The sequence below is a fragment of the Dermochelys coriacea genome, chromosome 10, assembly GCF_009764565.3.
Source record: "Dermochelys coriacea isolate rDerCor1 chromosome 10, rDerCor1.pri.v4, whole genome shotgun sequence".
Classification (NCBI taxonomy): Eukaryota; Metazoa; Chordata; order Testudines; family Dermochelyidae; genus Dermochelys; species Dermochelys coriacea.
Genome location: NC_050077.1, coordinates 16,045,428 through 16,072,600, shown reverse-complemented (window position 1 = coordinate 16,072,600; position 27,173 = coordinate 16,045,428). Strand labels below are relative to the sequence as shown.

General features: G+C 37.9%; 2 protein-coding genes across 8 annotated transcripts in view; one reads left to right on the top strand and one right to left on the bottom strand.

Annotated features, from left to right (window-relative positions):
- The window catches only part of CYTH3 (cytohesin 3), a 99,696-nt gene that overhangs the window by 64,151 nt on the left and 8,372 nt on the right, over nucleotides 1-27,173 (top strand). For 3 of the 5 annotated variants that reach the window (XM_043493795.1, XM_038418624.2, XM_038418623.2), the window contains 7 exons: nucleotides 2,990-3,102; nucleotides 4,352-4,500; nucleotides 5,295-5,406; nucleotides 13,627-13,703; nucleotides 14,524-14,595; nucleotides 14,728-14,882; nucleotides 15,352-20,437. In XM_043493795.1, the coding sequence (XP_043349730.1) occupies nucleotides 2,990-3,102; nucleotides 4,352-4,500; nucleotides 5,295-5,406; nucleotides 13,627-13,703; nucleotides 14,524-14,595; nucleotides 14,728-14,882; nucleotides 15,352-15,424 (751 nt within the window). In that variant the 3' untranslated portion in view covers nucleotides 15,425-20,437. Of the gene's footprint in view, nucleotides 1-2,989; nucleotides 3,103-4,351; nucleotides 4,501-5,294; nucleotides 5,407-13,626; nucleotides 13,704-14,523; nucleotides 14,596-14,727; nucleotides 14,883-15,351; nucleotides 20,438-27,173 lie in introns of those variants that run through there. The other 2 variants (XR_006274739.1, XR_005295223.2) reach the window with 1 other exon arrangement.
- The window catches only part of USP42 (ubiquitin specific peptidase 42), a 42,025-nt gene continuing 36,834 nt past the window's right edge, over nucleotides 21,983-27,173 (bottom strand). Inside the window, exons 18-19 of one of the 3 annotated variants that reach the window (XR_006274737.1) lie at nucleotides 25,698-25,783; nucleotides 21,983-22,902 (exon numbers count right to left, since the gene is read on the bottom strand). Coding sequence is in view for 2 of the 3 variants with exons in the window: in XM_043493786.1 (XP_043349721.1) it covers nucleotides 22,864-22,902 (39 nt within the window). In the remaining variant the exon portion in view is untranslated. Of the gene's footprint in view, nucleotides 22,903-25,653; nucleotides 25,784-27,173 lie in introns of all 3 variants that reach the window. The other 2 variants (XM_038418613.2, XM_043493786.1) reach the window with 2 other exon arrangements.

The window sequence follows — 27,173 nt, the reverse complement described above, 5'->3', positions numbered from 1 at the left end:
CTTGTAGTGGTGATAACTTGAGCTGCCTGAGGAATCAGGATGTTTCCTCTGACTCCATGGTTCTATCTGGAATACATGATACTTCCATCTCCTTCTGCCTCTTAATAGCAAACCTCAATCCACTCTTCCGCGGGCAGCTGCAATTAATTATTTTATTATAGTGTCTCCCAAAATCCTCAATCAGGATTGGACCCCATTGTGTTGGGAGCTGCACAAACATAGTTTAAAAAAAACAACACACCTACTGAATTTATAATCTAAAGACAGCATGGAAACAGCTGGGTGTAGTGCACTCAATAAAACATGGCAGAGGGGAAGGTACTGTAGAGAGAAATACCTGGTTAATAAATGGCCTCGCAATGTGAATGTGGGCATGGCTTTTTTAAAAGATGCAAGTGAATAAGAGATTTTAACTGTCTCCAGAAGTGCACCATTTGCAGTTATTTCATACTGCTTTCCCCTATCATATCCAGCTATTCAGGCAGAGCAGTTTGAGGCTTGTGGGAAGGAGACACTTTGTACTTAGGTCCGGTCAAATAGTTTTTCAGGGGACCCACCTTTGCTTGATCTAATTTCCAATGGAGAGACAGCAATGTAAATCCCGAGTAATTGAGAGCAGAAGTTGCCCAGAGAATGAAAATTCACGCTGTGAATTTACATGCCATATAGGGAATGCAAAATATTTGTTTTATCATATAGGACAGTGGGGAGTACAGTGACTTATCTATATATGCTGTAGTATTTTTGCTTGAGTTTTCACAAATCTTGAATTTTATAAGTGAAACTGAAAGACTGTGGAAGATACTAAAATTGACCAACATTGATTTATTGCAGCAAAATTTCAGTTATGTTGTACCAAATCCATAAAGTTATCAAACCGAACACAAACAAACCAACAATTACAGAACAATTATAGTACAATATGGTTTTGGAAACTGCTTGCTTGATTTCATGCATCCTTTATCTAAAATGTTCTCTTTTATTTTATATTAACCTGTCTGTCAAGCTTTCGCTTTCTCTTGGTTTCGGCACCTAAAATATGCTGTAAGTGAATTTAGTACTAGAGCTATGTGAAGGATTTAAAGATTTTGAAATTTAGCCTCATTCCAGATTGCAATGAAAACCAAAAATTTCAAAATTCTCTAAAGGAAAATTCCTTTTAAAGAATTTTTTCAGATTGTTCAAAATGTTTCATTTAGACAAATTGAAATGTTTGTTTTTGATTTTGACTCTTTGACATTATCAGGACTTTTTCCTGTTTTTTGTTTTGTTTTTTGTAAACAAAATTTGCAAAATTGGTTTGATTTCTTGAAGCATTTTGACAAAACTGCATATTTCAACAAAATATGGCTCCATCCAAGTTTCTCAGACCAGTTCTATTTAGAACACATGGCAAGTGTTGGATTGCTGGTTCTGAGGAGAAATTTTTCATTTCATACACTGAAGAGGTGCAGCATAGGTAGTGTCAGTTCACTCTCCATGCCCAGTCAACTATGCATTCTCTCTGAGACTGCCAGCAAGGGGCCCATTTGTGCTGTGACACACATGTCCACCAGGAATGAGCTTTAGACCATTAAAATTAACTTCATTTATGCTACCAAACTGTAATCTGATGTAACTGCTTTCAGTCACTGCTGATCTGGTGTGGTTTAGAACTGGCAGCGTGGATATTAAAGGTTCTGTGACCCATTACAAATGTCCTAAGATACTCTGTTTTGCTTGCAAATACTCTTGGTCTTCACTTTCATAAATTGGGAAGCTTAATGTTTAAAATGTCAACGAGGCACCCCTACTGAAAGCAGATTCAGTCTCTCTACAGAAGTGTTGTAAAAATATCAGCCACTGGAAGTTTTTTTTTAAACTGCACTTTTTTGTACCTAATCTTCAGTTTCTTTTTTTGACGGCATTATCTTGTGGATGTGGATCTCGTATTTACTTCCTATTTTATGAACACAAAATCATTTCAACTGGCCAGCTTCAAAGAAGTTGAGCCACAAACAAGAGGCTGTGCTGTCTGCCCTAACTTTGCCTTACAGTTGTATCTTTGATGGCTGGTCTTAAGAAAACGACTAACAATTCCTAAACTGCTATGCCAACAGGAAGTGTGAAATTTTTTTTATGTGGTACAGCACTTGAGAACATCACTTTCCTGTCCTAACTCTGTCTTAACGCCAATATTGCTGTTCTGTTCATAATTGTATTATTTTGGATCTTATTTTAATCACCATTTGTAATCTATAGTACTTTTAATTTTAGATCAGTTCTTGCAGTCATTTTGCTTAACATTTTATTGCAGCTTTTATATCCCTGTCAACTCAATTTATTTTTTTTTAAGAGCAATCCAAGAAGAAGGCAAAACCTACTCTTTTTTTATTTCATATTTATAATAGGAACACTTATTTCTTGTATCAGAATTTAAATCCCATTGCAGTGATATTGAGGGGTCATGTTTCCTTTTTTAAGATCTGGCCATGATAGCATAGTCTGTCCCTTTATCCATCTTGCATTGACTCATCATGTCTGGTTGATTCAAATGAAGATATTGGGTTTTAGTCCACCTTTTTTGTTCTGGGCTATTATGTATAATACAGCCCTCTTTTCCTTTGAACAAAGTCCTGAGAAGAATATGCTCCTTTTAGCAGTGAAGAAGCACTGTGGTACAGCTTGTTAGAGAGCATGGCCTCCTACATATTTCCCGCTTCTGCCAACATGGAAAAAGAGAGAATTGCAAAATTTGTACCAGACTACGTGGTCTTGCCAGAATACGTTGTCTTGCCTGTGAGCATGCAGTGCCATTGGCTGAGTGCTGAGTAAAATATTTTCTAATTCCTTATGAGTTGAATTTTGAGGTTTGTTTTAAAATAACTTCTCATTTTATTTACAAATGACTAATTTCTGCTTAAAAGCTGATTATTGCCAATATATGTCTAATGTATAAATATTGGAATGGATCTTATTTTACTGAAGTGTTTATGCTTCCCTTTTCTAGGCAATTCCTGTGGAGTTTCAGACTTCCAGGAGAGGCTCAGAAAATTGATCGTATGATGGAAGCTTTTGCTTCACGCTATTGCCTTTGTAACCCTGGAGTCTTTCAGTCTACAGGTTAGTCATGATACGTTTTCTATCAGAATCACCTTTTATTATATCATTTGTCAGATCATGTGTTAAACTGTCTTGAATTCAAAGAGAAGGTGGCTGTGATAAATGAAGTGGGGGAGGGAAGGGAGGGGTAGTCCCTTTGATGGATACCCAGCCAGCCAGTTAGCTGTAAAATCCCTCTTGGTAGCTGTTCTGTACTTTCTTTACCTGGGGGACTTTTTAACCCTTTACAGGTAAAGCAAGTAGAGAACAGCTAGTAGAGAACAGCTACCAAGAGGGCTGGCTGGGTGTCCATCAAAGGGAGCTACTCCTCCACACACACTTCATTTATCACAGCGGCAAACTTGGAAGTCCAGGCTAAGACAATATGTGAAATGAAAAACAAGAATGTTCTGAGGTGTGGGCAAAACAAAGGGCCTAATGTTGCGCTACTACTTATTTTTAAGTAAGAGGTACAAGATTGGATCAAAAATATCTTTCCTCCTAGCTGTGTTAAAACAATGGTTTAAATAAACTATTAGTAAAGTGCAACATATCCTACAAATTTCTCCAAAGGTCTGTAGTAAAATGGGATAAAATGGAAGGTAGAAGATGCTACAGCAGAATGCTGCTGCATCAAAATAAGCAATATTTCTGAGATTTCATGATTTTTTGGGTGGGAGACCAATTTTTGTAAATGCCAGAATGTTATGCCTCATCACCTGTGTGTGAAGCAAAAATGCAAAAGCAAAACACGTTAAAAATAAAACTCAAGGGACTAACGTTAGGAGAACCACTTGGCAAAAAAGAGGGGAAAATAACCTAACATTTAAACCTGGACTCTTTAAAACAGATTTACAAACCCAGCGCAGTGTTGAAGGAACAAGGGGGGTAACCTGGAGCAAAAATGTTGAAGATAAAATATGCACAAATAACCTACGTGATTTGTGTCACAAAAAGCAAATACAAACTCTCAGCTGATAGATGGCGTATTTGAAAGTTAACAGGTCCAGTATTCTGAGGGAGCATTCAAAAGATTTTCCCCTGATCTGGATCCTTAGGTCATTTTCTCTTTTTAGACCTCCCATATATGTCCATGGTTCACACCAAAGAACTCAAGACTTACTCTTGTATTTGTATGTAGGGTTTTGTTGTTTTTTGGTGGGGAGGATAATTCCCTTTCTTTGCTATTCAGAACTGCCTGGGGTTTCTTTTACAGGCTACGGTATACTACAGTACACAGAGCAATAACTCCTTTTCAATGTTATTTCAGATACATGCTATGTGCTATCATTTGCAATCATTATGTTAAATACTAGTCTACACAACCATAATGTAAGAGATAAACCAACAGTGGAGCGGTTTATATCTATGAATCGTGGCATTAATGAAGGTGGGGACCTTCCAGAAGAACTGCTACGGGTAAGTCGCATTAAGATGACCCGGTGGCACCTCGTGGTTTTTGAAGTGGGGCTTAGAAGCAAGTGCAAGGATTCTCAGACTAATCTGTCAATTAGTGTCTCAAGATCATTTTGTGTGATGCAGCTTTGACAGCCAAGTACCATGAGCTTGCAACATACCTCAGCCCCTTGAGGGATTGAGAGGAAGAAACACCTTGCTTCACTCGACAAGCAACCTCTTTGGCTTTTTGAGCAATGTTGATTGGATATATCGCTACAGCCAGTCTCTCTTGACTGGAATCTGCTCTATTCAACATCAGATTGAGTGTGGGGAGAATAAAGGGGAAAAATAGTAGAGATCACTGAGGCTCCAAAGACAGCCATCATGACCTACTGTGGAAGAAAAGTAATGATACAAAGATGTCAAACATTTGATTGTGATTTTCAAGTTAGTGATGTCTAATATTTTTCAAAAACAATTTTTTTTAGTGAAGCTTGTATTGAACAAAACTGTTGAAAATATGAAAGCTCTGGAAAAAAATGAGTGCCAAACTTCTTAAGAAAAGCTATTTTTTTTACTGAGAAATACACAGGAAATCTTCAAAAGAGGACGCTTATTTACAAAGAAACTATATCTGCTTTTAACTTACTTTATTTATAGACTGTGGTGAATGCTGCTTAGAGGAGGAATGGTTCCAGTTTCTGTGGGAGATGTTCCTAATTCATTTTTATATAAGTAGTCTGAGAAGAGAGAACGGAATCTCTTGGTTATCTGTTATGTACATGTTGCTGAATTTTTTTTTTGTTTTCTTCCAGAATTTGTATGAAAGTATTAAAAATGAGCCATTTAAAATTCCAGAAGATGACGGGAATGATCTAACGCATACATTTTTTAATCCAGACAGAGAAGGTTGGCTACTGAAATTAGGTTAGTAGAAGAGCAATTTCTCTGATACTTTTGCTTGTGAGTGATGTGTATACCACTTTCCTTGCTAACTGCTTTGTTGTAAATCTAATAGGATTAAATTAGTAATAATTCCTGTTTAAAAACATATGATCAAAAAATCAATAACTCCTTTACACTGTTTTGTGTAATTGCTAATTCTGACAAGTATAAAAAGGAGATGTAATCTTGTCACTTGAATTTTGAAGTGGAGTTTGATTTCTGGTACTTGAGAACTGAAACCTCAGCAGCAGAAAGGAAGCTCCATTTACTATTTACAAATCCCGTGACTGAAAAATAACAAATCTATGTGAAACCATTCCAGAAAACTGTACAATCACTTCAGCTCAGTTTTCTGCACAAAAAGCAATGCATTTATTTTCAAATAGTTGTTTTTGTTTGTCTCCATTTTTCCATATTATTTGTGAGTTTCTGTTGGTTTGGTTTTGGCTATGATTTTTAATGAGTGGTTTAAATGTGCCTTCTTGTTTTCCTTATGGCCTATGACCTATCACCTTTCTGTTCTGTGACTGGCTGTCTCTGCTTATTCTGCATTAGGAGGTACGTACCTGATGGCTTTCCAGCTCCCCCCCTCCTTGTTCAGTTGCTCATTCTTTTATTTTTCTTCTTCTTTGTTTGTTTCTTAAATCAAATTTATTGTAGCACTGCATTTCTCATGTAATGTCACTAACTTTAGTCCCAGTGGGACTCGTACATAATGGATGCTTGTACATTATGGTGTTAGTAATTTACTATTTCTCCCCATGAGATTCTTCTACAAAATAAGAATATATACTTTGTAAAGCAACACAATGATAGTTAGTGTTTCAGATTGCTTCACAACATCCTTCAGGCTCATTGAGGTATACAAATGAGAGGAGTACTTTTCGCAGCAGAGAAGTGCAGTTATCTTATTCTTGTAACACACGTTCTAAAATGAGTTTTGTTACTTGTATGAAAATTTTCTGTCAGAATGTTGAAAGGCTTATTTTAAACAAAAATAGCCTCTAGCTGAAATGTGCTAAAAAGACTGGATATTCCAAAATAACTTCCTTGTGTGGGTTTTTTTTATGTTCAGTTTATTTTAATTAAATATAAAAACACCTCAGAGTTCAGGATTCTGAAGCCTCTGGCAGTTGGTAGCATGCTGGCCCTGCAGCTCTAAGCTGCTCTGATTTGTTTGCAGACACTTCTGAAGTTGATGTGGCTTGCTTATCCATTTGAGTTTAATGAGGCAGCCAGCTGCAAAGGGTAGTCATTTTTCTGATTAGAACAGACTCTAAACTAAACTAAAACTTGGTTTTAGTTTTTTTTTTAAATTTTGTTTGTTTTGTTTTAAAACACTGATTTAAAAACCAAAATCTACTCAATTTCAGAGCCAGATTCTGTCTGCTCTTGTATAAGAGGAACCTTGCTCCAGCTCAGAGGCAGCCAGGAATCCTGATGATCCCTGAGTGCAAGGTCAGCGGGAATTAAAGAGCAGCCAGCAGCACTTGATAGAGGGGAGGTACACTGAAGGCAGAGCAAGGGCTCACCTCTGTCCATGCCAGCTAGATGTTGGGGCTGAGGCTGAGGCTGGCACTGGCAGGAAATACGAGGGTTTAGACACTCCCAGGGGCTGTTCCAGGGCTGTTCAAGAGCACTGGACCTGTGAATCTGTGACAGCTGGTTGTGGCATCCTTGAAAAAGATGATGTAATGATAGCTACTGCGTGTGCTTCCCCAGCCTCTCTGTAGGCAGAATGCCTCCAACCACAACAGCTGGTATGGTCTCATATCACACTGGTTTATATTAATTTTTAAATCTTAGGAACTGATATGAAAATGGCTGTGGATTGTAGATAGATGTATTAATATTGATAGGAACTATAATGTAGCGATATCCATAGTCCATAAATTCACTCAGTTGTTCAACTCTTTACTTCTGCTTCTGTGCTAGTAACAACCAAGTGAACGGAAGAGTGTATGGGCACAAGTGCTTTGGCAGTATCGGTTTATTAATAATACATTCTAATAAGCTCAGCAGTAGGGGCCACCTCAGAAATATTGTAGCCTTGGGGGGGAGAGCTATTGGAGACATTGCCAATTTGCTACTTCAGGACTCCATAGTTTCAGGTGTTAAGCACCTTAAATTTCCATTGGCATCAGTTGGGGGTGCCTGGCACCTCTTGCAATGGAGCCCTTAGAACAAAATGCTGGGAGCAAGGGCTGCAGAAGGCCATTTAAAGTGGAGGCCCCCCATAAATTTGCCCTCCGTGCCTGACCCCTCTCTTTCCCTCTAAGGTGCCTCCCCCACCAGCAGCCTGGCCCTCCTTCCCATGAGCCCTGATACGCACTCCCTCCAATTTGAGTAAGTGGTGTTGCAAGCTGGTGTGTGGGGTTACAGCACCTGTCAGGTTTGGCCTGGCCTTAAAATGGTTGGGCTATGGCCTGTGTGCTCCCCTCCAGCCCACCACCCCCTGCTATGTGGCCTATGGCCAGAAGGCTTGCTGTTTGGTTGTCTCCCTTACTTCATCTGCAGACGTTATGAACACTGCAAAATCCTCAAATACCCTCTTTGTGTTCCTAAGTAAAAAAGCAGAGCCTCTTCCTGTTGATATCTGAAGACATAAATGGCACAGTATTCATAGTTGAGACAATTTGAAAGATGACTTGAAGAGCTGATACATTATCCATTCAACAGTATGTGCCAGTGCTCACCTCAACTGAAAGGATTTCTTAAGACAAGACTTCAAGAACGAGAAATATTTTAGTACAAAAACCATCCAGATAAGTCTTTACTACTCAAATTATTTTCAATATTAATATTATCTACAGTTTTTTAAAATCTAAAACTTTTGATGTTGTTTTTTAAATATATACAAAAATCTACTTGCAAATACTACTATGCAATAACTTTACCTTCACCAGTAGTGACTTTAATTTATAGTAACTCCCTTTTTAAATTACTCCAAGGAGTAAAACTGTTATAACTGAATTGTGTAATATAGAAGATATTTAGTTAATCAGACTCCTCTACATGAAAAAGTGCTATACATGCCAACCTTTGAGAAATAGCTCATAACGGAAATAAATCTCTTAAAGGTGAAACATAAACGTAAAAATAAATATGGGTGTTTTTCTTGAAATTAAAATAAAGATCTGGAATCAGCAACTATATTTATTTTACTTTTAAAAATATCACCTTGCAAGAAAAGCGATTGGATGTGAGCATGTCAGTGATGCCATGAATATTTCTTATCCACTGTCAATCAGCGGGAAAGGACAAATTGAAGGATAGTGGTAAAGCACCAGCTGCAAAAGAAATAGTCAGTCAGTGAAAAAAGAATAAGAGCTTTAAGAAATTAGAGATGCAAACGAATTTAAGAAAAATACAATAAATCAATAAAATCACCATTTATTTCTGGGTGCTCTACCTGTGGCTCCAGTGACACATGAACCAGTAAAACCAAGCTTTCATCTTTATGTGCCCACTAAACAAACAATTCTGCCAAAGTCCTAGTGATAAAAGCGTGCATTAAACTGAAAGGTGCTGCTGTTGAAATGCCCACAGCAGAAGGGTTAATTGGATAGGGAGGTGAAACATGTCAGTAATTTTCCTGTGAATTAGACTGTAAATATGTAAAGCCAACTGTTTCTTGAAGGACTTGTGTTTCATCAATAGACACAGACTGGTGCAGACAAATATTTTTGCTAAGTTAGTAAGCTGTAGAGCCATGAATGCAGTGAACAGAAATAAACCTGGTGATTTTTTTTTTCTTTTATCCCTTCAATTTTCTTGTTGCTGGGAAGCTTGACAATATATTGGTATGATGTCTGGGGCTATTCTGACTCCCAGTGTTAAGTCACATTCTCTCTTGGCACATTGTATTATTCCTAAATTACTGAGGCTCTGCCTAAAGAAGGATTTTAATACTCAAACATTCATTATCAAAATACTAAGGAGTCTTGATTCATATGATGAGTAGGAAAAAATGAAGACTATCAATTGTGCTGTTATCGGCTTTACACTTGAATATAGATAATATTTTCTGAAAAAATAAGAGATCAGAACAGGAAGAAGCCACTGGTATATCAAGCTAGTGCTTTCTGTTTTGCCTTGTTATAGTGTCTGCTTCCTTGTTTTCTTTCACTTGGAACTACTGTTCACTTCACTGCTCTCTCCAAGAGCACGACTTTTCTTATGTTAGTATTTTTTGTAAAGTTCATCTGCCCAAAAACTCCAAGGTCTCCAAAGGCCTGTCTGGCTCTGAAACCATCCTAATAACGTCATTAAAGTCCCTGGCCTGCAAAACACTTTGTTTTTCTGAGGGCTTGCCTGTGGAAAGCTGTTCAGAGGTGACTTTGTGTAAATAAAATCCTGCCAAATCTAAGTGCCAGAACTGGATTTCAATAAGTAATGTTTTGATTTAGAACATTGGTGTGGATTCAACCAGTGCATTTGTATGGAAGTACTCAACTTGCTCTCTTAACTCACAAGATTGTATGTCGTCTAACGTGGTACAGTGAACATCTAGGCGGCAAGTAAAGTGGCTGAAGACTGGTGAATGCTAATCAAATATCCTTTGTAACAGCTTGAGACATTTAGTATTTTGGGGACTGTTCTCAAGATTTGCATAAGGATTAATTATGGGCCAAATAAAGGAATTGTTGGTGCAAGGAGAACCCCTCCCTCTCCAATTAAGAATTTAAAGCTGGATATGAGCATTGATGGAGGGAATGCCTGGGGCATAATTCTTTTGTGCCAACATGTGTGTGTGCTTTCTAAGAACAGCTTCTGTTGGCAAATAGCTGACCCAAAATGTCTCGTACTAAAAAAAGTTACAATTAATGTGGCTTGAATCATTTCCTTTTTCTGGTTAGAGAGAGAAAAATAGATACTTGGAAACAAATATATTATCCTGCTGACAGAAGAGGGAAGTGACTTAAGCTGGACATGTGAGTGACCATGAGCAGGAGAAGCAGCTGCTCCTACACTAGAATATCAGGGAACTCACTTTGCATATGTAGGGATTCTCAAAGGGCCCAGACTTCCTAGCCCACTCTGTACATGGTACTTGCCCCCAGCAAGTTACTTCTCTTCCCCTCTCTTGAAGGAGGGACTGGTGGCTAGGAAACTGGCTTGTGGGGCTCCTTTCAGTTGAATCATTCCCTTAGTAGTTGATGTGATTTTAGTCTTGTACAGTATTACTGGACAAATTTCTTGTGTGTGTGGAAATACATATTCATTGTGTACTCTTCCAGGCACTAAATTAGCTTCTGAACCTTTGCATTTAACTGCACTGGCATTTAATTTAATCCAAAATAATTCTTAAATCTTTTTTATGACAATTTTAGCCACTCTCTAGTTCTCTAAATCTTCTTGACTGAGCTGGATGTGCTGAGTTTACTGGGTTTTATAAACTAAAATTTTTTTTTTACACCTGAAATACATAATTGTCTTATTCTGATGCTTAGGCAATTTTAAGTCCCTTTAAAATTTTTAATTAACTGTGATGGGTAAATTATTACTTACTTCTCCATCTTTTTTTCCCCTAGAAATTTTCTTTTTGTTCTTTGGTTTCTAGTTCCCTTTGAGATGAGAGAATTTCCTATAATCTGATTATATAGGTGAAAAGAGCTGGTCTGTTGCATTTTTTTTCTCTTCTCTATATTCACTAGATATAGAATTTCCAGATGATTTCTTTGGATTATCCATCTACTGGATCCTTTAAGCCTTTCTGCTCTGTGCTGCTTATTATTGGTGCTGTTCCTTTCATTTTACTTTATTAGCTTAGTCCTTGTGACGCACTTGTAGATTATATCTTGATCTGTTCTTTAAATACTTACGGTTTCATACTTTTGTTTCCAGTCTCTCTCTCGACAATTTAATACCCTTTAAAATGTATCTTTTTAAATTGACAGCAGGAGTGGGATATAAAAGAAAGTTAATTCAAAGTGCTATATCATCATTTTGGCAGCCTAAGACATCTGAAACCAAGGAGAAAAAGATCTGCTATGTGATAGTTACTACTACCCAATAATCTTAAATGTGACATTATGAGCAATAAGTCATGTTGAGCATCTTATTTTCTAGTTCTGTGATACTGTGGTCGGTACTCTTGATTCACCTGATAAACTGGTGAGTGCAGAATGCCCGCTGCCCTTTATCAGCTGTCAAATGGCATATAATCTGCCCCCAAACTACTTTTACTTTAATTCTGGACACTACTAGTGTTGTTGAAGTCTGCCCTGTCTGGTTTTGGAGTCTCTGTGCAGGCCTTACAACGTGTATGATTTCCTATCTGCCTTTTATTCTAATCTGACCTTGTATAAGAGTTCATAATTCTCCTTTTGTTTTCTTCAGTCTAAGATGTCTTTGCAGTGGTTACCAGTTTCCCTGTTTATTTGTTCTTCTGAGACTTAATATCTTCCTATCCATTTTGCTTTACAACTTCCTGCCCCATTGAATCTCTTCATATAATAGATCTGGGCAAGCTGTAAAGTTTTTGATGGTAGTCAAACTCAAACAAAGCCAAGGACTTGGCCAACTTACAAGGCAGAACATGAGCTAAAATAATTGGAATTTACACTATATGATATAAAAAATATGTAATGTCACAATGACAACAAGGTAGAACTGCCCTAATAGTTATTTTGGCTGCTTCTCATTCATGGATCCAGAACTGAGTCAGGCTAAGGTTTATTTTGGCTTTTCCACTTCTAGCTTAAACCCTTTTAATTGACTTTGATGGAAGCTGGAACAGACCTATGATGCATTAAAACATTGTCATGAAGATGCAGAAATTAAGATCTTTTCTGTCTCTGATGTCCTTCACCACTTGACACCTGCTCTTCTTCCCTCATGCTTTGCGTTTGTAGTTCACTCTACCACCATTGATTCTGTCTTGGCTTCTGCATCTTGCATTTGCCTGTCTCTTAGTTCTTGACCTCTTCCACTTTCAAATTGTTTCCTTTAAAATAGGTGTATGTGTGTGGTGGAAGTGTACAATTTGCTGAGTAAATGCGAATGTTACAGTGTTAGCAGTGGATTACCTACTGGGGGTCCTATAACCAGCCAAAAGGAGGATATGATGTATAATAGCACCCAATCTGCAAGACAAGAACCCAGCAGGCGAATAGATAAAGTTCCAGGATATTCAGGCCATTTCTATAATTGTTCTCTACCCTCAGATGTTTTTAATGGTTTAAACAAAAATTTAACCTTCTTGAGTAAGGAAGAGCTACAGATAAAAATTATGTTTTTATATGCTGGATTTAGTTACATGATTGACGTTAAAATGATTAATCCTTGGTTGAAGGTGTCTTTGGTGGTAATAGATTTTTGTGCTCAGGGTATTCAATAACAAGGTCAACGATATTGAGAGGGTGGGGTAATAAGATTAAATCATTGATGAACGGATGATGCACATGTGGTGATATAACTTTGAAATCATTTAACTATGCTGTAACTCAACCTGGATATTAATAACTTGCCAATGCCTGATCTACAGGTCTTTTCTGGAAACTGATTTAAAAAAATAGTGGAATTGTAAAGAATTACAGAAATTTTTACTTGCGGACTGAGCAAACATTTTTAACTGTCAGCTACAGGGCACTCAACCTGGGATCTGAAAGTCGGTCTGGGTTCTTAAATGACTTGTGCATCATCATGAGTAAAAGCTATGGCAGGTCAAATTCTGCCCTTAGTTACACCTGTGGAACCCCATTGTTGCATGGATCTGAGAATCTGGTCCTGCAGTTGGAACCTAGAAAACAATTCAATAGATGATCCAGCTCCCTCTCCCCAAGTGTTATTGATGCTGTACTGCTAATGGATAAATATTATTAATAATATACTTGTCGCTATAGTAAGCAGATATGACTGAACACAGACAGGGAGCAGATCTGTTCAGTAAGTACTGTTTTCACGTGGACTTGTTATTCTATTCTTTAATACTTAGCTCAGAAGCTAGTAAGGTGGTGTGTCAGCATCACCATAGTTAATGTTTCTTCAGGATTTTGTCCTTTAGTATTGGTATATTTACCAGGAAACTTGTATTCCTTTAACCTTAACTCATCTGTGTCTTATCCATTTGCAACTAAGCATTTAAGCCATATTTTAAAAACCATTAAACATTAAGTAACGACTAAATTACTGTATTATCCATAGCCTAGAATCTTGATGATAAAACAGTTTTAAGTTAGTGGTGTCTTCTATTTATAGGGGGAAGAGTAAAAACATGGAAGCGGAGATGGTTTATTCTGACAGATAATTGCCTGTATTATTTTGAATACACAACAGTAAGTATATATTGCTGTGAACCTGTGTCTGGAATCCAAAAGTTACTCCTGGGGGAATTCTGCGCTACTGCGCATGCACATAATTAATGAGCCATGCGTACTTTTAATTTTTTGCACAAAAAAAGTTGCTGCTGAAATGTTGCTGCAGTTCTGCCTTTTGCCTACTGGATGGCGCTGGGGTGATAGACCAAAGCCTGTAGTGCCTTCTTTGCAGTGCCTGTCATGCCAGGCCAGGCCAGGCGACATGGACTATGGGGATACAGACCGCTTGGGGTGCTGTGAGTGGGGGTGGAGGGACACGTGGGGGTGAGCAGATGTGCCTGACTGAATGGGAGAGGCTGGGGTCAGCCAGGGTCGACATGGGGGAAAGCTCCCTAACAATCCCTCCCTGCCCCCCAGATAAACCTGTTTCATGCCTTTCCCACCTATACTCAACAACCCATTAAGTTCACACCCAGGCTCCTTCCCAGCAATTTATTTCCCTCTCCCTCATTCCTCCATTACCCAGCTCCCCCAGGCCTTTGCACTGCTTCTGAGGGGTGCAGGAAATACAGTTCTGTATTTTAGTTTAAATGAATTAATACCCAGAGTTCTGTATTAATATGCCTAGTAAGGAATCTATTTGTCAAACAACATTTCCTGAATCTTTTTTGTTGTCTGTATTGCTAGACATACTTGCTGATGGGTATTCTGAAACAGGTGTGATTATATTGTTGTTTTGACAAATAAAATATGCAGAATTTTTAATTTTTTGGTGGAGAATTCCGCCACGAGTAAAAAGTATAACTTAATAGTAATGTGTACTCTTCCTGTCTTTTAGGACAAAGAACCTAGAGGAATTATTCCTTTAGAAAATCTTAGTATAAGAGAAGTTGAAGATCCAAGAAAACCAGTAAGAATTTCTTCCTTTTAATGAGCCTAGTAAATGGGTTATTAAAGTAACAGCCAGGGTATCCAGGTTTATTGTACATGCAGATCTTCAGTTCTTCCTTGTATCAAGCTTTGGTTATTTCTTTATCTTTAGAACTGCTTTGAGCTCTATAACCCCAGCCATAAAGGTCAAGTAATTAAAGCCTGTAAAACTGAAGCTGATGGTAGAGTGGTAGAAGGCAACCATGTTGTGTACAGGATATCTGCCCCCACCCCCGAAGAGAAGGAAGAGTGGATCAAATCTATTAAGTGAGTTCAAAGTCTTTAAATGTCTTTCGAAGGTGCTGAAGTGTAAATTGTATATAAATTCCTTTCCAAATAAAGAATCCGGGAATGTGTGTTGTGCTAAGGAACATGCCTTAAAGAACTATTTAAGCAGTAGCCATAGGCAAGGGCCTTTCCTGAGGATTCATGACTACCTGGAAGGGGTTGCTGGGGCAAGATGCGTGAAGCCAAATGAAGCACTTTGAGACATTTTTCTGGCTACTATGAACTGAAAATCAAGAAAATACGAGAGAACTTAAGTTGGCTAAAGAGAAAAGAATGTAGCAGTATGTTCCTCGGCTAACTACCTGAAAATCTTGTTGCTGATTTTTGTAAGGATGTGTTTGCCTACCAACATATTACAGCTCTGGGTGTCTAGACAAGAAAAGGTAAACAAATGTGTTTGGGTAATGCATGTTTTATAAACTAAATTATTTCCTCTTCCTTCCACTAGAGCAAGTATCAGCAGGGATCCCTTTTATGATATGCTGGCAACAAGAAAGAGAAGAATTGCTAATAAAAAATAGCACTTAACATGGGCCACTTATGGACCTGCACTAGTTAATGTATAAATGGATCAGTCAAGTGATAAGGTAAAGTAAAAATGAAGCAAGCTGAATGAAAACCATTATTAGAAATATATACATTTTCTTACATTGTATCCCTTTGTAAGATTATCCAAGATTATTATTATTTTGCATACAATTCTGGAGCAAAATTCTCAAGGGACAGTTGCAAGGAATGATTGTAATGGAATTTCATTTACACTAACTGAAAACATGGAAGCCTTATGTGCATTTTTATTTGTTGCAATTTCACCCTTCTGGGGAGAAAATATTTCAGGATAATATGATACTCTTCTGCCTGTTCCTTGAGCATATTGCTTATGACAGGAGATGTTGTCGTAAGGACTTTGACAAACTAACACCTCACTGTAATACAGCACTCAGAACTGGTGTACAGGGCTACTCAGCACTTTTTTTTCTTTATACAAAAAAACCTTGATACTAGTTTTGAAAACATATCCTTAGCAATGCAGCGGCATTCTAACCTTCCTTTGTAGAAAATGAATGGCTAATGTGATGAGCTTTTAGAATTTCTCCCTAAATGATGAATAGTAGTAGCTTTAAAATATACCTTTTAATATTAGACTGTTATCTATACAGTTAACTCCTTCACCCCAAGCAATACGATATGCATATTGAAAATATGCAGCTACAAAGGCAAGGGTTCATGGGCTGAAGATGTGACTTTGGGGACAGATAGTTTTTCTTAAGCAGGCTAAACTTGTTGCTAAAGGTTTTGCGTTATTACTGAGAATCTCTGATTTGTGTATGGGTAAAATGCTCCACAGTTAAACCGTGTTTTCTTTAAAGAAGGGGCAGTGTTAAGTTCTTATTTGTGGATGTAGCCCCATGAAAGTCAATAGGATTACTTGTGTGAGTAAAGAGAGCAGAATTTGGTCCTTCAGTTGGTTAACAAAAACCTGGAATAAAGCAAACTGAATGTGTTTGTTTTATTTTTAAACATGGCTTCTCCCATTTGTGCTTCAGTGGCTTAAAACTGGGGAGAAGAGGGAATAGAAAACCCTAATTATCTAAATGTTTGATCTCATGCCATCAACTCTACTAAAATACTTACCAAGATATTTGAAAGTAAATGGTTATATTAGATAACTGGTTGAATGTCTTTTGTAGGATTCTATTAGATATTGCTTCATAACATCCATTTTCTAAGATGCACAAACTTATGGTCTAGCCTGCTTTATTGAAACATTTTATTTATTAAATTATACAAAAATATTTGATTGGGGTAAAATCCTTAATTTTATGATGGAAAATATTTTGTTGACCTTGCTCCTGTGTTCATGCTCTTGTAGCTTTCCATATGTTACTTCAACCTGTGCCATGGCATCTGTGCCTTTAGTGCTTTAGAGCTTCCATATTTGGACAAACAAAACACAACTGTTGACTTAAACCTACAAAAGCAACTTTGACTACAGTGTAGGGAATTATTCTGCACTGGGAGAAACATGGACAAGATTACTTACGAGTCTCTTTCATCTCTAACTTCCATTCAAGCCAAGGCTTCCATCTTACTAACTTGCCTTGTGCTGTGTGGAACCTAAGAGCAGCATATGAATACTGTGGGCACTGTCTGCCTTCAGATGGGCTGATAGAAAAGAATGGAGGAGAAGCCCCCACACAAAAAAAAATCAAAAAAGGAAATTATCTCGTTAAAGGAGTATTAAGATTAATGCTCAGTTATGACAGCTTTGAAACCATGCAAGAGGGATAACATCCATGGAGCCAGGACTTCAAGGTCAGTTGTGGACTCTGTGCATAATTGGAACTTTTAAAAATTAAAGTATTCAACTACACAACTCTCATATCACAACCTGTTTCTCCTTTCGTTCCCCCTAATTTTAAAAAAGTTTAACAGTGCGATTAATTTTTTTAATTGCTTGACAGCCCTATCTTAAGTTAAACAGTAATAGAATACCATTTATTTAAATAGTTTTGGATGTTTTCTACATTTTCAAATATATTGATTTCAATTACAGCACCATACAAAGTGTACAGTGCTCACTTTATTTTGATTACAAGTATTTGAACTGTAAAAAAATAGTATTTTTCAATTCACCTAATACAAGTACTGTAGTGTAATCTCTTTAGCATGAAAGTTGAATTTACAAATGTAGAATTATGTGCAGAAAATAACTGCATTCAACAATAGAACAATGTAAAACTTTAGAGCCTGCAAGTCCACTCAGTCTTACTACTTGTTCAGCCAATCACTCAGACAAACAAGTTTGTTTACATTTGCAGGAGATAATGCTGCCCACTTCTTGTTTACAATGTCACCTAAAAGCGAGAACAGGTATTCTCATGGCTGTTGTAGCCAGTGTTGCAAGATGTTTACGTGCCAGATGCGCTAAAGATTCAGATGTCCCCTCATGCTTTAACCATCATTCCAGTGAACGTATGTCCATGCTGATGACGGGTTCTGTTCGATAACAGTCCAAAGCAGTGTGGACCGACGCATGTTCACGTTCATCATCTGAGTCAGATGTCACCAGCAGAAGGTTGATTTTCTGTTTTGATGGTTCAGGTTCTGTAGTTTCCTCATCGGAGTGTTGCTCTTTTAAGACTTTTGAAAGCATGCGCCACACCTCATCCCTCTCAGATTTTGGAAGGCACTTCAGATTCTTAAATCTTGGGTCGAGTGCTATAGCTATCTTTTGAAATCTCACATTGATATCTTCTGTGTGTTTTGTCAAATTTGCAGTGAAAGTGTTCTTAAAATGAACATCATCATGTGCTGGGTCATCATCCGAAACTGCTATAACATGAAATATATGGCAGAATTCAGGTAAAACAGAGCAGGGGACATAACATTCTCTCCCAAGGAGTTCAGTCACACACATTTAATTAACGCATTATTCTCTTTAACAAGCGTCGTCAGCATGGAAGCATGTCCTCTGGAATGGTGGCCAAAGCATGAAGGGGCATACAAATGTTTAGCATATCTGGCACATTTGTAGCCGGCCTTGCAAATGCCTGTTCTTACTTTCTGTTGACATTGTAAATAAGAAGAGGGCAGCATTATCTCTCGTAAATGTGAACAAACTTGTTTATCTTAGCGACTGGCTGAACAAGGAGGAGATTGAGTGGACTTGTAGCCTCTGAAGTTTTACATTATTTTAGCATGCAGTTATGTAACAGTCTTCATTTGTTAGTTGCACTTTTCCGACACAGAGCTTGCACTACTGTACTTGTATGAGGTGAACTGAAAAATACTATTTTCTTTCACAGTGCAAATATTTGTAATCAAGAATAATATTCTTTGATTTCAATTACAACACAGAATACAATCTATATAAAAATGTAGAAAGATATCCAAAGTATTTAATACATTTCAATTGGTATTCTGTTGTTTAACAGTGTGATTAAACGCAATTAACTCAAAAAAAGTAATCATGTGAGTGAGTCAACTGCAATTAATTGACAGCCCTAATAAGTATGTATGTATGTTTGTGTTTTTTTTTTTTGTTAGGGAGGGCTTAGCTGGAAACATTTGGATTTGTCACCATTTCTATTACAAATATAAACCATGGTTGTTTTAAGGTGTAAAACTGTAAACAAATCATTTTAATTATTAAAGTAGTCTAGAAGGTTACAAAAGCATTGATGGGCTATGAACACTTTCTGTACCAGTCCTTACATCCCTGAAAACAGCCTGCTTATTGTCAAGGATATTTGTCTATAAGCATGAAGGAAATGCCTTGAGATGTGATCTGCTGTATTTAGTTTGAAACTTCATCACCTGTACATCTAACACTTGGAATGGTGTGTAACTACGGTATGTTATAGCAAGAAATATATATACCATTCTTTAGCATTTAAAGAGAGTCATCTAAGAAGCAGCAACTTATGTCAATATTTTTTATTCTGAATGAAAGATTAAATATGGTGCTCAATATAATTAATTTACCACTAATGGTGCCAGTAGCATTTTTGTGTAAGAATATTTTATTTCAATGGTTCTCTGTAGCATTATTAACAGGGATTGAAATTGAGCCAAAATTTCCACTGGCCTTAAGAATTAATTTGCAAGGAAAAATGGTTTATGAAAATTTTGGCCAGATTAAGTACTGTCCATAAGGGGATGGACCCTCTCTTGTGAGGATTTAAGGTTAGGATGAGTTTAAGGCAAGCTGCCATCATGGCCTAAAGCACCACTTGTTTTTGCTGGCCTAGCCTCAGAAAAAGCAATCGAATTGCAGTTGACTTCCCTATTCCTGTTTTTGTATTGAAAAATCTCCCTATTTTTCAGCTCTTAAGAGGTTCTCATATCATAGCAGGGTTGTTTTTTTATACAACATAAAGCAACATGGGGACAATAGGCAGAGATTCCGGCAACAGACTGCTGCTTCTGCTACTTTTCTGGCCCCTGCCAGCATCCATAACTTTCATGGCCCTAGGTCACTACTAATTTCAACTTCAGTTAGTGTCATCTAGGGAAGAAATATATATAAAATATATAATACTTAAGATCAGCTGGACTGATTTAAAGGCTACATAACCTGACAAAAAGCTCTTTTTAGTAAGTCACTTAACATTTTGAAGCATATGGTACAAAACCACCTTTTTAAACTTAGCATTTATAATGCTTCATATATAGAGCAATGCATATTTTTAAAATTTTAATACGTATCTATCTAGATATGCTTGCTGGAAAAGTTAGGTCTCTTGTAGATGAGAAGCTATAAATTGTGGTTTACCAGTTTATTTCTATATTTTCTTGGAAAGCATTTCTATTTACAGTTCAGTATAAAGTTATTGTAAATACTGTACAGCTATGTATTGATTTGTTACGCATTGTACACAATTTGCATGAAAATTATGTATCAAGCAAGTCTGAGGTAATATTATGGCTGTGTAAATCCATTGCAAATATTAATGGGCTTGTTTACCAGTAAGATGTTTAAACTATGGTGAGATTTCACTTTGAAAAATAAAATAAAAGTATGAAACTATGCAGCCATCTAGCTCCTTTCATTTACTAAGGATAAAAATAGAGTAAGGGATCCACCTGCTCAAGATTTTGATAAATCTTAATCTGTATCTTACTCCAAAAGCAGTTACTATGCAAGTGGCTATCAAATCCAGAACTTCCCCTGTCCCAGCTCTGGTCATAATGACTCTTTAAATTACTTAACTTTTGCTCATTCTGCCTTACAAACCAGACATTTTCTTTAATATTTGACCTAGGAATTATTGCATAAACCACTTAAGAGTGAAGTGCTAACCTGAAGACACTTTCCTCATTTGGGGCTTTAAATAGGGCAAAGTAATAACTGATGTTTGCTCACTTCTCTTGATACACAGGCTGCAAAGATGAATGACCTCTTTTTCTTTAATCAGATAAGAGACATTTAAAAGGAAAATGTAGATGTATCCAAAGCCAGAGAATTACAATTTCAGCTGCTTTGAAATATCAGGCGTGACAAGACATGACATGGATTGCAGCTTCCTTGATCTTATATGCAGAGTGAGAGGTGGCAGCCCTGAACTGAAAAAGTCGAGTACATGTTAAAGATGTAATGGACATCTTTTGCCTGTGTGTTTATATTAAACTCAAATTCCTGCTAAGCAAAGTTTAACTACTCTGAACAAAAATCACTTTCATCATCAGATTTCAGTTGCTTAGTGCCTGTTTAAACCTACTCATTTTCTACTCATCCAGAATCTTTCAGGAAAAATAGGTCTATTTTCTACATAAAAGAAATAAAACTGCTCAAATTGAGTTATCCTTTGCAAGCTACCTTTGTCAGGCTATTTTACAAAGCTGGTCAAAGGCAAATGCATAGTTTCCTATGAAACCTGACAACAAACTTACTCTGCATTTAATTTTTTTTCTCCAGAAATGCAAATCTTTACCCTAGGCTAATGGTATTTAGCAGCAGCTCTAAGGACCAGTTTTAGTGATGTTGAAAGATAGAAACAGCTAAAACTCCAGGCTTTTCTGACTAAACAAGTAACTGAATTCACAGCAAACAGTAAGGTAAAACAGATGAACTGGAGAGATGAGCAATAGCGGTCATTCCTGATAAGGGGAGAGTCTGTCCTAAGACAAAGTTCTTTACTGGAGAAGAGCGTAGGTACAAAATATAGGGTTTGGGGAACAAAACCAAGCAGCTACAGATTTACTTTTACAACTGAGCTGCTATTTTTCATGTAAACACACGATTTGTTGCCACAGGGAAGGTGTGGAGAGTCAGAAGTGTATTTATGACAAGCTCTGTCTTAAGGCCTTCCACAGGGGACAGCAGGAGCACCTTAGGCAGTCATAACTTGGTGGAAAATAGAATGGTACTAGGAACAGGTAGAAGAATCATCATTCCCCTCTGCTAACAATCAATGCAATAATTTAAAAGACAAGTATAATTGAGCATTGACCACCCCCCCCTTTGTCATCTGACATTAAGGCAGAGCTACAGTTAAACTTTTCAGCCCTTCAATGCACTCTTCTAATGGGTAGAAGTTGAATAAATAACTCAAGTAAACAGTGTAAAAAAGCTCTTTTGACTTTCCTGTATTTATATACTATATAAATTTTACATGCTATGTATTTACAGTGGGGCAAGTGCTTTATCTTTAAAAAAAACAAGATCAAATTTTAGACATCTCTGAACAACACAGCTTGTATAAACCAGACAGATTATACAGATGAACTGTATTTAATACAGCTTCCCCACTCCATCTCCTGATGCAGGACCAGTGAATAATAAGTATCACAGTTTGATAGCATTTAATAATAAAAATAAAATCACAGTATGAATTTGTCTGTAACTTTAAAGGGACAAAACAGACAGACTAATCAGTCAAGACAAGTGACACTATATAAAAAAAAAGTAACAAAACATATGGGAGGGTATACAAATAGTCAGAGATACATTCAGAACTGTGTATGATGAGTGGTATGTTTCACAAAGTTCCAAACCAGAACTTTTCTGTAAGTTTTTCTTCAAAGCTTGAATACAGCTAAAGTGTGAAGTAAATTAGTTTCTAGTGTCAGATATCAGAGATATTCTAGTTATCTGAAAGCTTGTGAAATTTTAAATAAGTATTTAAATTAAATATACAGACTGTCAGTTGTGGTTTTCTAGTCGCTTGCACCAGAAGTTTAACGTGGAGTAATATTACATGAACAACACATAATCAACCTGAGTCTGTAATTAAGCAGCATTTGAGATGTTCTATTCCAGGGCATTATTTTCAGTGTGATATTTACAATGTTCAGCAGTTGTAGAAAGTTTCCATCCTTTTGGATTATGGGTAAATTTTTTAAAAAAAGTCTCAAGGTAAAAACTAAAAAAAGTTCTTCCATGGTAAAATCCTGTACAGTATTCTGAAGCACCACTTATGGACTGAAGAGTTAATTGTTCTGTTATAAATAGAGTTTAAACTGTAGGGATGGCTTCCATCAACACACTTTGAATCTGAAAGATAAGAGGAGAAAATGTCATTTCCTGATATGAAATTTCAACACAAAAGCAGATTCCAAGGCCATTTAATGTGACCTATGTAACACAGGCCACAGAACTTCCCTGAAATAATTCCTAGAACAGGGGTGGGCAAACTTTTTGGCCACAGGGCCACATCAGAATTATGAAATGATATGGAGGGCCACGTAGGGAAGGCTGTGCCTCCACAAGCAACCTAGCCTTGCCCCATATGTGCCCACTCCCACTTCCTGCCCCCCTCAGAACCCCCAACCCCCTATGCTCCTTGTCCCCTCCCAGGACCCCGCTCCCTATCCCCACCTCTGTCTCCTGACTCATCCAACCCTCACCCCACTTTTTGTCCCGATTGCTCCCTCCCAGGACCCCTGTCCCTAACTGCCACCCCCATCCAACCCCCCCCGCTCCCTGTCTCTTGACCACCACACCCCCAAAACCTCTGCCCCATCCAACCACCCTCTGACTACTCCCCAGGACCTCCTGCCCCTTATCTACCTCCCCTCTCCCTGCCCCCTTACCATGCCACTCAGAGCAGCAGGACAGGCTTATTGGAAAGCCTGGGAGGTGAGCAGACACTGCTCTGCTGCCCATGCAGCTGCAGGGGAGGGGGGATAGCAGTTATGGAGCACCTGCAGCTTCAGGCCTTATGTGTAGCTACAGCACTGAACCACATATCTTAAAGCAGAAGGATTTCAATACTGAAATGCAACCAACTCTGTCCTCAACTTACAAGGTTGCTGAGTTTAATCCTAGGTAAGCAAACTTGGTTAGAATTTGGCCAGGACATTCTTCACGTTAAATGCCCTGGTTTCATTAATGATCTCATGGTCAAACTGTCGCCAAAAATGACACCTCCAGCAACTTGCTAGGGCCCTGATTTAAGAATGACAGGGGAAAATGCCACTCAAAGTCAAAAGTTCTGTTTTATGCAGCACCTGGATTTTTTTTAAGCCTCCAGCCCAATCACTAGCCAGCTTCAGCCATTTAGTTTATTAAATCTGACAAGATCCCAACCCAAGATAATGGCTCCATTAATTCCTCTGTCACGGTTGTCTTGTACTCATATATATTTGTCCCATCAGCTAGTTAGCCCTGTAACTTGGTTTGATTTTCATACCCTCTCCAAGCATTGTTCCATTCTTTTGAGATAACTCATCATTCGGAAACTGCTTAATACTTTGTATTCTCATCTTTTCTATAGTCTAAATAAAGCCAACTGACTTCCTTAAGTACATGAAAAGGTTAAGATTCCTCAGACTTAGGAGGTTACTTTGCCTAGCACTGTCACCACACCAGGATCATTCTGCCTGATGTGCAGGGCAGTATTTTGAGGATGGAATGTAATTTAAAAAAAAAAAACAAAAAAAACACATTTCTGCCCTACAATAAACCACAATAAATCGCAACACACACACAAAAACAATGTGTTTGGTGTTTTATTTAACACACACTTTCTTCCTTACCATAGATTTTACTTGTCTGTACTGAACCAATTTTGCCACCTGCTGGCCAACTCACATTCATTACAGACAAAATCCTTTAAATTCTGATTATTTTTCTTCTGTGCTCTGCCTTCTATTTTCCTTATCTAAAACAGGAATATATGGGCTTTGGAACAGTGAGGACTGCACCTACATTCTTCCCATTAAAAAGTCCACATTTCTCAAACTCTGCTATTTGGGATACGAGTTAGTTCTTGGGAAGAGGAAATGACATCATTAAAATGTTACCTATTTGTGGTAATTATCAGTGTATATAGAGACATGGATTTTTCAATCAAATTAATATAAAGAGCTGTATTGGTACTGCTTCGCTTCCTTGGCAGAGGGACAGAAATGGCTTGCTGGAATGTAGATAGTAGCAATAGAAATCTGCAGTTGATCAGCTTCTCACACTGAAGAAGAGGAGAGACTATAGCAACTATCTACATTTTAGGAAGCTAAAGGCAACCCCTAGATCTTGAGATCTACAAATACCTTGTTTTCAATATCCTCACTCAAAATATTTCTAGAAATTATGAACCCATTTATACCCCTTTCCATCGTTAGTAGTTTCTCCCTCTACAGTTACCCTCTATTTCTTGTCCAAAAAGCTCCTCTTAGGCTATGTCTACACTACAGACCTTACAGTGGTGCCGCTGTAAGGTCTCCCATGTAGCTCCTCTAAGCTGGGGGGAGAGCTCTTCCACCAGCATAATTAAACCATCTCCAATGAACAGTGGTAGCGATGTCAGCAGAAGAGTGTCTCCCACTAACATAGAACTGTCCACACCAGTGTTTTTGTTGAAACTTAGTGGTTAGAAGTGTGTTTCTTTTCATACCTCTGACCGACAAACATTTTGCCGACAAAAGTGCTAGTGTAGACGAAGCCTTAGTGTAATTGCAATTTACATTAGCCATAGAAACAGCTGTTTTAAAAAAAAAAAATGAAAAGTCATTCCAATAGCAAGACTAGCAGATCACCACAATTTAAGTCAATCTTAAAGGAATTTCTCCCTGTGTTAATCTAGCAGTAACACACAATGCAGCTCACAACTTTTGAGATGCTGAAGTTTACTTGTTATCTATGCTAGAATGACACTGCCATTGACCATTAGAGTGAGCAGTAAGATGCTGATTTTTCACCTCTAAGTTATATGCATCTTCAGTCCACTATTTGTTAGCAACAGAGTTCCCCTCACCCAATTGCCAAGGACATAAAAAATACTGAAGATTTACAAATACAACTTGCCTGTGGCTAGTGAGTTTTTTCTGCAAGGATTACTTTTCACTCACCTACAAGAGAGGAAAACAGGTTGACAAGATCTCAATTGTTATAAAACCAGTGTAATTCAGTTGCTACTTTGCAGAGCACTACTGTGCTAGTGATGAGAAAAAAACAAAATCCTGGGTAAGTCCTACAATCAATTGGTGTATACGGTGTAGTTGTAGCTTGTTGGTTCCAGGATATTAGGGAGACAAGGTAGGTGAGGTAATATTTTATGGGATCAACTTCTGTTGGAGAGAGAGACTGGCTTTCGAACCATACAGAGTCTTTTCTTCAGGCCTGGGAAAGATACTCTGAGCATGTCTTCACTAGCAACGTTAAAGCGCTGCCAGTGGCTTGTGTAGTCGCGGCATAGCACTGGGAGAGAGCTCTCCCAATGCTATTAAACCCCCCCCCCCCCATCTCCACCAGGGGAATAGCTACCAGCAGTGGGAGCGCGGCTGCCAGCGCAAGTGTACTGTCTACACTGGCACTTTACAGCACTGAAACTTGCAGCGCTCAGTGGGTGTTTTTCACACCCCTGAGCGAGAAAGTTGCAGCACTGTAAAGTGCCAGTGCAGACAAGCCCTCAGTGTCACAGCTAAATGCAGGGTGGAACAGATTGTTTAGCATAAGTAGTTAGGGCTTATTCTAAGGGACCATTCAAAATAGAGTGGTCTGTTAACACCTCTGCAGTCATAGGACAAAACCAGGGTGTTAGTGGGTTACAGATTGTTGTAATAAGCTAGGGGTGGCCTAACCCTCCCAGCTGCACACAATAATTTTCAGAAGTACAAAAGCCAGGTGTGCCTGCTGGGGCTAGGGGCTACTGCCTTGTGGTGGGGTTTGGGGCCTTGTTCAGGGCAGAAGCCCTGAGCCCCAGCAGGCGCCTCCTATGGGACAGAAGCCCCTAGCTCCCCCGAAGTGTGGTAGGCAGAGATGGGGGAGGGTAGGTGGGTCCACGAGCAAACACTAACTGTAAAAGAGTCGCATATGGCTCATGAGCCACGGTTGGGCCATCCCTATAATAAAGCATAAATCCATTGTCTCTATTCAGTCCCTGATTTTTAGTGTCTAGCAATTGGTTTTTAGTTTTTGGAAATCACTCAATCTATACCAATCTACAGCAATACAAGTAAAAATAAATATTAGAATTGGAAATTAATCTCTCTACACATTTGGTATTTGGATACCTGGAACTATATCTATCTAACAATGGTACTAAATAGTTTATGAACATTTTCATAAGAAAAAAGTTATTTTAAAACAAGAAAATTGTGTCAAGAACTTAATTATCAGCCACTGATAGCTGTATGGGGTTCATCTAGTCTACAGCTGATGCAGGGTTTAAAAAAAAACTAATTCAAAACCATATGGTACATTGATTTTAGGTGAGAGCAGTAGGAGAGAGTCCAAAATGAATTATGTTTAGAATCCAAATTAGGATTGTATTTTTTGTTCTCTCTCTTATGTTAATAAAAATAGGGAAAAGGTTGGACTGTGCA